This window comes from Macrosteles quadrilineatus, unplaced genomic scaffold (assembly GCF_028750875.1).
Source record: "Macrosteles quadrilineatus isolate MER2022 unplaced genomic scaffold, UCM_ALF_1.0 Scaffold_8__2_contigs__length_117827958, whole genome shotgun sequence".
Classification (NCBI taxonomy): Eukaryota; Metazoa; Arthropoda; class Insecta; order Hemiptera; family Cicadellidae; genus Macrosteles; species Macrosteles quadrilineatus.
The window spans coordinates 12,157,716-12,169,770 of record NW_026542601.1 but is presented as its reverse complement, the minus strand read 5'-3'; the positions used below and the strand labels follow the sequence as shown (position 1 = coordinate 12,169,770).

The 12,055-nt window shown below is 35.5% G+C and overlaps 1 protein-coding gene across 1 annotated transcript; it reads left to right on the top strand.

The window, feature by feature from the left end:
* The first annotated feature begins 416 nt into the window (after positions 1–416).
* Positions 417–12,055, top strand: LOC129001037 (40S ribosomal protein S9). Its single transcript, XM_054428180.1, has 5 exons — positions 417–477; positions 4,209–4,445; positions 4,750–4,868; positions 5,386–5,453; positions 11,851–12,055. Exons 2-5 carry the CDS (start codon positions 4,223–4,225, stop codon positions 12,020–12,022), a joined length of 582 nt encoding a protein of 193 aa, XP_054284155.1. The 5' UTR covers positions 417–477; positions 4,209–4,222; the 3' UTR covers positions 12,023–12,055.

Below are 12,055 nucleotides of genomic sequence, written 5' to 3'. Positions count from 1 at the left end.
GATTTTTTCCACCTCCCTCAAGAATACTAGATATTAAGAATGCATCTGTATGGGGAGATGTATTTTTTAATTTAAAATTTATTTTTAATCTGTATTTTATGTTTTAATAATTGTAATCTTTGACACTACTCAAATGCTGTATTATGTAAACTTTTCAATGAATAGGTAAAGAAATTGAAAATTGTAATATCATAGATAAACCGTTCGTTAGACTATAGGGAAGTTCGCTAAAAGGACTGTGCATTTCACAAACTCTTTAATTTCTCAAATTGTTGAATACTCGAAACACTTTTTACAAGTTGGGAATCTTGTTTCTGCATCCTTGATTTTCACTTTTTATAGTACTATCGAATTTTTATTCTTTATTGTCCTTATTAGCCATTTGCCACATTCTGTTATACCTCTATGTTACACAAATAGCTTCTTATTGTTCTCTTTTCCGCCTAAGTTTCTCTTTCATTCTCACGTTGGTTAGAGGTAAGGCTAGTTCACTGTAACTGTAATTGCTCTATTTCTCTACAATTAGGTAATTTTATCATGTGTCTTCTTAAATATATATGTCTAATTATTCGTAAGATTTACTTGTGGAAAACTTTTATTTCCATTGAAAATACAATCGTAATTTCAAGATTAGGTTGGATTAAGTTAGCTTAGACAAAGCCTAGGCTAGGTTCCCTTCACGTGTGATCTGATGAAAGCTCCTGAAGACTATTATTTAAGTATTTTTAACTCCAAACACTTAAAATATGTGCCTAGCCTAGTTAATGTTGTAAAATCTCTAAAATCTAAACTCGTGTAACTCCTGGGCCACGCTTAACCCTCCAAGTGTCCATAGTTTAGGCCTTAATGTCCACCTATTTTTGCTCATTTGCAAGGTTTTATTAAAACGGATCTGAGAAGCTTAAAACGATGTTAATTCTAATGTTCTATATACCATTTTGTTTGGAAAATCATGGGCTTCAATATTATATATAAAACATAAGGAACATTTTTTCAAAAAGAAAATTTTTAGGTAAAAAAAAATATAATTTCGAAAATTTTCAAAAAAAAATAAGTTCGCGCTCAATGAAATTGTATAAATTATAGGCCTATAAATATTTGAAAATAGCCACTTTGTTCTAAATTTTATGAGGATTACAAATATATAATAATATAAGGAAGTATATTTGCAAATAAATAAGTTATGGGCAAAAAACTGATTTCAGTACATAGCGTTTAGCTAAGAATGCATAGCCTAACCATAGCTAGGAATCTGGCTGATAATTTACATCAATATCACTACCTACTTCTTCAGGATCATCAACCAGCACTTCAAAACCACTTAAATCTTCTTATAATGCACCACGTATATCACTACTTTTGATTTTTAACACTAAAACAATGATAAACGTAATAAAACACATCAGTCATCGGTCCGGGGGAACCTAGCTGTTTACAAATACACGCACGTCAGCTGTCTGCTACAATATTTTCGGAACTAAAATGAATAGCGCTTAGAGACAGACCTCTGCAGAAAGCTTAGAATATTACGGAAAGAACGATACCTAACTCGATCCAGTTCAATCCGATTCAGTCAGTTATAGAGCCTTCGCCGTAAACGATGTCTGCTTGTCGAAAAATCGGCAAGTAACACTATACAAAGTGTGGTGCTTGCCGAATTTTCGTCAAGTAACACTGGGAGGGTTAACACGTTCGCGGCGGCATGGGAGCGATCGCTCCCATACTGTACGGAACCCTAATGCCATCCTGGTGGGTGCGATCGCACTGGGGATACGCCCGCCATTCCATTTGACGTGCCGCCGCGAACGTGTTAAGGCCACCTTTTACCTAGGCCTAAGAGACTGTACCCAACCTAGGTTTGTTGGATTTTAATAACTTAGACTAGCCTAGTGTAGATTAAAATACTAAGGCTAAGGCTAATTTCTAAAGTGAATGCTTAATCTCATATCTTCATTGTGGAGGTGGAATTTACTGTAGTGTAGGACCACCCTGCCCTGATAAATGCCAAATTGCTCGATTATTGATATTTCCAGTTACAGTTATCTCAAAGAATACGATCTCTCCTACAATATGAAATTATAACGAATTAAGTAATAAACCGGGTACGTTAACTTGAGCGAAAGCTCACCAGGAACAACACTCAGTGGCGAAACAAGGCACTTCGTGTATGAGACCTTGACAATAGTGACGCTTTTTCGTCGTCTTCCTGAGAGAAAACGGAAATAAGTTAATCATCGTGAAACTTGGGCTTCCATCGGTCTAGTTCGGGTCGACTCGCAGCGAATAGGGTTATAGTTTGGCGAGTCAGCTCAACTCGCATTCAGCCAAAAGCGTATACGTTTTGCGAGTCAACTCGTTACGTCCTGAGTTCGTAAAGGTTCGGCTTTCTCCGTATGAGTTCGGTTTCTTGACTCGCTGTGAAGCTTTTAAGTTTTGCGAGTCGGACTCGTTACGTTCCGAGTTTGTGTGGCTTCGGCAATTTCCGTACGAGTTCGTACCAACTTGAGTTGTGAATGAGATGACTCGAGTCGGGTCTTGACTCGAGCCAACTCGACTCGTCAACTAAACTCGTCACATCACTAAAACTTAGTAGCCTAATAATAACTTACACTGTACCTACCTATGTAATTTGTATTTTCCGTACTAGTGTATTACGATGGTTGGCAATTTGTTATGAATTTCGAAAACTGCTGTTTTCATAAAATCGTATCTGTTGTGCAATCAATATATCCTTTTCAATTCAATTCAATTCATAACTACTTTATTCTCATCTCTTGTACATCATCCTTCTAAATATCAATACTCTAATGAAGATAAAATCAATGACTATCCAGTGGTATCACCAGCAACATCCCAAGACGAAAATTACCCCAGCATGGCAATGCCAAACAAGTTGTGTTTTGACATTTCCCAAGTGTCAGCTGCAAAAGTCGTGCCACAATAAAAATTCATTTGATTCCTAATAGTTGTGACATTGTTATATATACCTGCGACAGCGTTTATTTTTATAATAAAATAAAGATCAGAATGTGATCTTTCAAATGGTATAGCCTATATAGGTATTGCTCACATTAGAGTTGATTATAAGCAGTTCTTTTTACCATAAAAAAAAAATTTGGCCCATACTATCGTAATACGTTGGTGGCCATTTTAGGCGTAATGGCATACGAGCGTATTACGATTGTTGGCCACTGCTAGGATTAACCCTAGATGGGTATCGCACGTAAATTTGACGTAAGGCGAGTAATTTTTAGCGTCCCACCCCGCACTCCCTCAACCGACACTACCCTCCTTCCAGCAGTGCTTTCAGTAGTAATTTGCTTAGTTGATGGCTGCCTTGGTTGGGTAGTAGTGTGTTTCTTTATGCACTTGCTAGTCAGTTTCTTGGAACGCATACATCAAGATTACGTGTCAATACCCTTTGTGTATTGTAAAATGGCTGTCTTGTGTATAGTATAATGGCCGACAGTATGTGTCAAATTTACGTATTGATACCCTTAGCGTCACACTGTATGACGATACCTTACAATACAATTCCTTTGTACGTTAAATTTACGTATTGATATCCATAGCGTCATGCTGTATGACAATACCTTTCTGAGATTAAAAAAGAGCCAAGAAAAAGCCTTAAATATAAGTTTAATGAATTGACACTTATAAGCTATTTCCTAATGCTACTTAGTTCACACAACCTTTCTCTTGTAAAAAAGTGGTCCAACGTAGGCTACTCAAAAGATTCTTGCAAACTAAACAATTTGTTATTTAACTTGGTAATGAAAATTGGATTTGCTTTGATAAATTAACTTATCCAAAATCACTTGCTAACATCAACATTCAATATCATCTGACGTGGTTTGGAAAATTGAGTCAATAATTTAAATCATTATGTTAAATTTCGTAGCCCTACTGTTATAGCCAAGAAATACAAAACGGAAACTAAATTCAAATTAATGTTAATTGAAACAATTAATTTCAATTTAAGTGTTAAGATAAGCCTAGTTGGCACAGCAAAATGTAATCAGTGATAAGTAATATGTGGACCTTTACACATAATAGGTACTACAGGGCCGACTCTCAATGCTCCTTTAGCATGCTATCATACCCATACATTGTGTAAACGCACAAATATTTGATTGCCCCAAATACCACTCATACTAGCCTACTTGGTTTCTCAAACTATTTTCTTACCTTGATCTGTACTTTTGCAGTATACTGAAGCAAAATGGTGAACGGCCGCATCCCGTCCGTTCACAGTAAGACGTATGTGACGCCGCGTCGTCCTTATGAAAAGGCTCGTTTGGATCAGGAGCTGAAGATTATTGGAGAGTACGGACTGCGTAACAAGCGTGAGGTGTGGAGAGTCAAGTACACTCTGGCCAAGATACGTAAGGCTGCTCGAGAATTGCTCACTCTTGAAGAGAAAGATCAACGTAGGCTGTTCAACGGTAAGATCAGTTAATGTTAGGATTGTTAATTTATTTGTTAAAAGTGTCAAACCCTTGAAATTCAGCTGTTCAATTGAAAATGAGATGCATGTCAAAACTTCAGCCTATTGATATGTTGAGTTGTTCGACATCATTTAATTTAAAATTGCTTAGGCTAGTGGAAATATGTCTTAAACACAACGTCACATAAATCAGTTGATAAAATAAGTTAGTTCCCCTAAAGGTAGGCCTACCGACCAAAAATAATTGTAGGTCTATTTTGAAGTTATCTGTTGGCTTAAATCTAACTTCCCCTCTGTTTCAGGCAATGCTCTGCTGCGTCGTCTCGTGCGTATTGGAGTGTTGGATGAGGGCAGGATGAAGCTTGATTACGTTCTTGGTCTCAAGATCGAGGACTTTTTGGAGAGGAGACTGCAGACACAGGTTAGTTAAAAATACATGCGAGAATTGTTCTAACTTAATTGTTTTAATTTAACATGAAACAATTTGCTGAAATAAAAAATAAAAAAAAACCTCTCCTCTTCCAACTATTTAAATTTGCTTGTATGCTTCATTGCAAAACATTTGGTATAGCCTCTACTGATGAAAATATATTGTGTTTTTTTTGTCCTATTGCAATTTTATAATGGCAGCCAAACAACTGAAGTCACAAAAACTGGTTTATTGAATTGGAATTTTATCTTGCATTGTCTTGTGTCAGTCTGTGAATTACAGACAGCACTTAGCATTAGAACGCCTTCAATCATCTGAACTCTTAATAGGCCTACAGCCTATAATCCTAAACCAATACAGCCCATCAATTATTGCACTAAAGAATTTATCAATCTGAGGGGACATAGTGGCGGACTAATACCTGACAAAAACCTAGAAATGCAATGTTAACCTAATGTCTGTGTTAAGTTTTTATTTAACTAATTTATTCTTCACTTTCTCTTAACAGGTGTTCAAGCTGGGGTTGGCCAAGTCTATCCATCACGCTCGAGTACTCATCAGGCAGCGACACATTCGGTAATTATTTAGGCTATCGTTTTATTACTTTTGACCTTGGATTAAAAGTGCCCTTTCCCTCTGAATGGTTCAAAGTGAATCAAAGTTTCTACTGGAACTGGATTCAATTTTTTAATTCGGATCCAGGCCTACATGTTAAGAGAGTCCTTGGAGGCTAGCGGCCATCTTGGATAGTTTCAAACAGCTGCTGAATAGTTAATTTATCATCCAAAAATAGTTTTTCAAAAACCAACGTGATTATAACTTCTGTAGTGTCATCAACATAGATATGACGATACATTTCAAGTTAAATAATAAATAAATATTAAAAACACTGTTTTATGACTTAATAATTTGGCCGCAACACTTTTAAATATAGACAATATCATGGCACCATTTTTTAAACTTAGAGTTGAGCCATCCAGTTTCATTCACAACCTTGTAATTGTATGCTCAGTAGTCGATAATGGTGTAATTCTAAACCATAATCACTTAAATATTGTACATGCTCAGGAGCTGATATGGTGTGAGATGACATACTCTCCCAATGTCTGTTACGCTCCAATAAGAGTGAGTTTCGCAAGGGCCACTTGCGGGGTTAGACTCCCCGCAACGCCCCGAAACTAGTGGCTTACAAGCCATTTGATGAGGTAATACATCACAAGAACAAAGTCTACAATTTGATAACATTTTCCAAGAGATTTTTTAACTCTGGAAAAACAAGTTGAAGCGGACAAATGGGTTTAAGTTAAAGCACGGAAAACATACTACTATAACCCAGAATGCTAACTGCAAGCGTTAAGTTCTCGGAGAGAGCCTCTCAATTCGTAGGCAGCGCCACCAGCGTTGCTATGCTGGTGCATTTTATGCTGGTGGCGCTCCCTTCAAATTGACAGGAAAATTTCTCTCCGAGTACTTAAAGCTTTTTACCATGCGGTTAGCATTCTGGGTTATAGTAGTATGTTTTCTGTGGTTAAAGTGTGCACACTCTGAGTAAAATTAACATAACCTCTTAGAGGTTAAACCCGATGATTGGTCTTTTCTATAACTTACTGCCTCTGATAACTGGGCAGAGGAATCACTTACTTGTCTTGACCTCAATCTTCAGATGCTATAACAACTTCTATGGTTAATCCCACTTGGTCATAATGTCCACAGTGATTCATGTCATAGATACACAACAATTATGCTACAATAATGCTACTGTTAAACCATCTACATACATTTGAACACCCTTCTCATACTGAAGATAGAAAATAGTATTGAAAATGTACAGGTTTGATTTCATTAGTCAATTACTATGATGTCTACTGTTAAAAGTCCTTGATCAATGACAACCATTCAAAACTTTACAGTACTTTACTCAACTAGTAAGCTTTCCAGAAGTGCAGCAAAAATATACAGAATATTCCGGTCGATGACATGATATATTTTCATATTTACCTCTCTCTTGCGCTCTTGATTCGTTGAATTATGATCTGAAAGTACGGAGAATCGATAGGCTTCAATATGTTTTATATGCAATCATTGTTTCAATCATTCAAGCCTCAAATTACTGGGCAAGAAAAAGGCTTATTAGTCTTTGTTCTAATCGTTTGGGGCGACATAAATTCAGAGGTTAATCCCACTTTGGAACTATTCCAAAAGTGATTCATGACTCTGATACATGCATTAGCTGTCATTTCATTTGATATGCGGTGATCAATTAATCATCTAACAATTAAAACATACTATTTCAATTCAAATTTTCAGAGGTGAGATAATGGTAGGCCAGTTAGTCCTTTTAGACATTTGAAGGAGTAAAATTGTTTCCTCAAAATCAATCCATTCATATTTGTATTTCAACGATGAAGGCCTCAAATCATATGTGGCGATCTATTAATTATCAACAAATGCACACTATTTCAATTCATATTTCGATATGTGAGATGATGGTATTAGGCCAGATATTTAGTCCTTTTAGACATTGGAAGGAGTGAAATTGTTGAGACGTAGGAATTGGCTAACTCAGGAACTCGCTAACTCGGTCGTGTGTCGGAACTGGCTAACTCAGGAACCGGCTAACCGTCTCAGTCAGGAATTGGCTAACTCCGGAACCCGCTAACTCGATTTTGTCTCGCGGCGGAATTCGCTAACTCTGGAAGTCGCTAACCCGGCAGCGCCCACTGCACGGAGCGTTGCCAACCTTGTACGACGAAATAATCGTACACTGCCGTATTTCAAAATGTCAGTATCAATGAAGATACAGTAAATGTTATTGTTTTTTGCTATACGTTCTACTTTTAACAGCTAACTAGCCAAAAATAATTAAAATGCAATTAAAAAAATCATGATAAAGGTTATTTTTTAACTGTACAACGGCCAATAAAATGTTTATGATTTCGATCTTAAATATAAATGCCATAAGTATTATAAGAAAATAATATGAAAAACATTGAACGTTCAGTTTAATTGGTACTAAACAGTTTAACCTCTACGAAATTAAGCTAAAATACACGCAAGTTCTCAAACACGGAAATAAAGTTTATCGTAATGTAATAAACGAAAACCATTAATACAGTCATCAACCATCGTAACTTTCATAACTAATTCATAGATTTAAAATTGAAGGTTTGTCGTTGAATCGTCCAATTTACGTGTAATAATATAACATAGACTACGTTTCATATCAATTTATAGAATAGCTGTAGGTCTAAATCTAGGCCTAATAGTTGAAACCAAAGTGTAGTGCATTGTAGGCCTATTAGTAAAAATTTGCATACCAAAGTGTGTTGAACTTTTTAGTAATAATGTTACAACTTTTAAAATAGTTTTTAGATTGTACACCTAAGCCCCACTAGTAAATAATAGGAGAAGATATAATATTCTTATATTAAAACGTGACAGGGTTATTTTAATTCACGATTCTTAATCAATGACTTGTCGGATTTTCCCTTTTTTAGTGTTGGGTTTCATATTGCTTTTACAATCGAAATAAACTACCAAGCCATGCTCGGTTCCCCGTTCCCCGGTACTGAGCCACTCAATAGACAATAGCTTTGTTGTTGGATAAGATCAGGTAATTTTAGCTATGGCCACCATTCATTAAAATGGTAACAAACAAGAACGCCTGATGGATTCATTTAGAACCATAAAAACTCCAGACTTTAGACGTAAAATTAATATTAATTAAGAGGACAACAAGGATCTACACTAATAGCCTATGACAACATTAATTTACAAATTGTATTTATGAATAGACTAATTTTTAATGCAATCCATGAATACATTACCACTTTATAATGTATTGATTAATATTTATTTAGATTCAATAGCTCTATTTAAAAAGATATTAGCACTACAATGTAGTTCCGTAATGACGTTTAACGTGTAAATTTGATCGGGAAGGTAATCCTCAAAATTATAGGCATAAAGTCTATGGCAATTACTGTAGATTTTTTTTTAATGTCTATTTGTTGGTTGCCTCGAATAGGATATACTATTACAATACTGCTTCAATTTTTGTTAATAGATTATATGTTTCCTAACAACATAATGTAAGAACATTTAAATTCCTATTCTTGACTAAAGTAAAGACGCAAATATTGTAATACATTGTTAACGTTTTTGATTTGCGTTAATTAATTAATGTAGGCCTTTAAAGAGTCAAATATTAACCTATCAAGGACAAGCATTCAAGGTTACAAGCCTAGTATACAAAATACGAACTTAATCATTTTATTTTAAGAAGATCACAAAATGGTTATTCCTATAAAAGAAACAAATGGTGGACTACGAGAATAAATATTTCATAACATGTAAAATATCATAATTAAATGTACAGTACTATCTTTTTGCATCCCAATAAACTACTATTAAAGTAAGAAAACCATATATAAAACATACTCCCTTATATTAGTACAATTCTCATCCTTATGGATCAGCTGAAGTCAGTTTTATCGTTAGTTCTGTCCGGTGCAATGTCTTTAGAGGTCGTGTTTTGTTTACAATTGTTTCTTGTTTTCAGTCATTAAAAACCTCGTCTAACCAAATAAATCATTCTAATCATAACTAATAACACGTCCCCTAGTTATATAACCAAACAGTAAAGAACAAACCATGAAGTTAGCTATAAAATAATATAAACACAATTTCGTCGACACTAGCGATCAGTGTCACCGGACATGAACTAGACATGAAAAACGAGCTTCAAAGTTTACAATGGGATGTAAAGTTTACTTGTTTTGGTTAGTCTATGGTAAGACTATAATGCATTTTCTACCCTAATAATCATAAGAATAATATTAAACATACTTCTAAATATATTTATTTTATCAACTACATTGCTCTTACTCCTAATTATTCGTAGAATACGACATTATGGTACCGATACGATCATAGGTAATACCCTTTCGGCAACACTGGCCAAAAATCTTCGTGCTTGGTTCCTATTGGACAGCACGCGAGGCTTCTGATTGGGAGTTAGCGAGTTCCACCGAGGGACCGAGTTAGCGACTTCCGTACGAGGACGGAATTCGCTAACCTGGCTCTAGAGTGGGTTAGCGGGTTCCGGAGTTAGCCAATTCCAAAACCGAACAAGTTAGCGAATTCCTCTCATCGACCAAATTTGAAGATAGGGCGTTTAACATGGGGTTAGCGAGTTCCAGAGTTAGCCAATTCCGCGGACCCAAATTGTTTCTTCTAAATCAATCCATTCATACTTGTATTTCAACGATGAAGGCCTCAAATCACTGGGCAAGAAGAAGGCTTTTTAGTCTGCGTTCTAATCGTTTGGGGCGACATAAATTCAGAGGTTAATCCCACTTTGGAACAATTCCAAAAGTGATTCATGGCTCTGATACATGCATTTGCTGTCATTTATTTTTAATAACTTTATAAAATTATTATGTGGCGATCTATTAATTAATTATCAACCAATGCACACTATTTCAATTCAAATTTTGATAGGTGAGATAATGGTATTAGGCTTTTTAGACATTTGAAGGAGTCAAATTGTTTCTTATAAATCAATCCATTCATATTTGTATTTTAACGACAAAGGCCTCAAATCACTGGGCAAGAAGAAGGCTTTTTAGTCTGCGTTCTAATCGTTTGGGGCAACATAAATTCAGAGGTTAATCCCACTATGGAACAATTCCAAAAGTGATTCATGACTCTTGATACATGCATTAGCTCTCATGTCATTTGATATGTGGCGATCAATTACCTATCTAAACAATTAAAACATACTATTTCAATTAACATTTTTAGAGGTGAGATAATGGTATTAGTTGAGACATATAGTCCTCGCAGACGTTTAGGATTAAATTGTTTCCTGAAAATCAATCCATTCATATTTGTATTTCAACGATGAAGGCCTCAAATCACTGGGCAAGAAGAAGGCTTTTTAGTCTTCGTTCTAATCGTTTGGGGCAACATAAATTCAGAGGTTAATCCCACTCTGGATCAATTCCAAAAGTGATTCATGACTCTTGTTACATGCATTCTATAAGCTGTTGTAATATTCGTAACTTAATAAATAGACTTTTGACCACTAAATATTAACAACAAAACCATACTACTAGTTATCACATATACGGTTCACTTGGACACTTTGTGCGAGTTGAAAATATCTTTATAATCCATTATTTCATATTCCTCTTATAGGCTCCTTAATATCAGTTCGCTTGGTGGCATTTTTTACACTCACTACCTTCACTAATTAACTAACCTAATACCTAGGCCTATATAATTTTCTCTTTTATTAAAGAAATAGTCTCGAGTAGTAAATAAGTCTTTTGATTAAGAGCCTTTGATTTCTAGGCATAAAAAGATCTTTAAGATCCTTTTTAATTGTCCAAGGCGATAAAAACTCCGAGGTTAATCCCACTTTGGCATTATTTCGAGAACATTGGGAACTTGTGACCAACGTTTTGATTATAAACAAAATTTTACTTAATTCTTCGCTTAAAATTGCAAAAGTTGATTTAAAAATGTATTACACTCGCAAGTACGTTTAGAAATCTCTAATTTCTCTTTCTTTAAAGTATGTAGATGAATAGAGACTCAATAAGCAATATGGTAGCCAGTGGTGCTTGTCATCTGAGTGTTAAAAACAATTCAAAACTAGCAGTAGACATCTGACTGCAAAAGGTTATCTCAAACTGGCTCAGCGATCAATCTGATTAAGTTGTCTTCAACTGTAAAATTGGTCCAACATATATATTGGGCTTTTTGTAATTTAAGAGGCTAGCTAGCTTACCTGATAAAAGGATCACAAGGGTTTTTAAATACAGAAAAGGGTCAAATGACTTTCGTTGACTGATCACGCCTCAATAATTGGTGGTGAGACAGAAAACCTTAGGTTTGTTTGAGGTAAAATTATTCCCAATTTTTTGTCATTTTAATGGTGTGTTTAACATTGTTCTGCGGTCCACAGAGTTCGCAAGCAGGTGGTTAACATCCCCAGTTTTGTTGTCCGTCTCGACTCTCAGAAGCACATTGACTTCTCTCTCAAGTCTCCGTTCGGTGGTGGACGTCCTGGCCGTGTAAAGAGGAAGAACTCTCGCAAGGGAACTGGCGGTGCTGCTCAGGAGGAGGACGAGGATTAAACCTGTTAATAAACGTTACATTGTCTTAAATAA

What these genes read in the sequence shown, in the direction of transcription:
- LOC129001037 (XM_054428180.1), top strand. Translation starts at nt 4,223, where the DNA reads ATGGTGAACGGCCGCATCCCGTCCGTTCACAGTAAGACGTATGTGACG. An exon ending in AGAGGAGACTGCAGACACAG is followed by an intron (nt 4,869 to 5,385) that starts GTTAGTTAAAAA and finishes TTCTCTTAACAG; the next exon opens with GTGTTCAAGCTGGGGTTGGC. An exon ending in ATCAGGCAGCGACACATTCG is followed by an intron (nt 5,454 to 11,850) that starts GTAATTATTTAG and finishes TGCGGTCCACAG; the next exon opens with AGTTCGCAAGCAGGTGGTTA.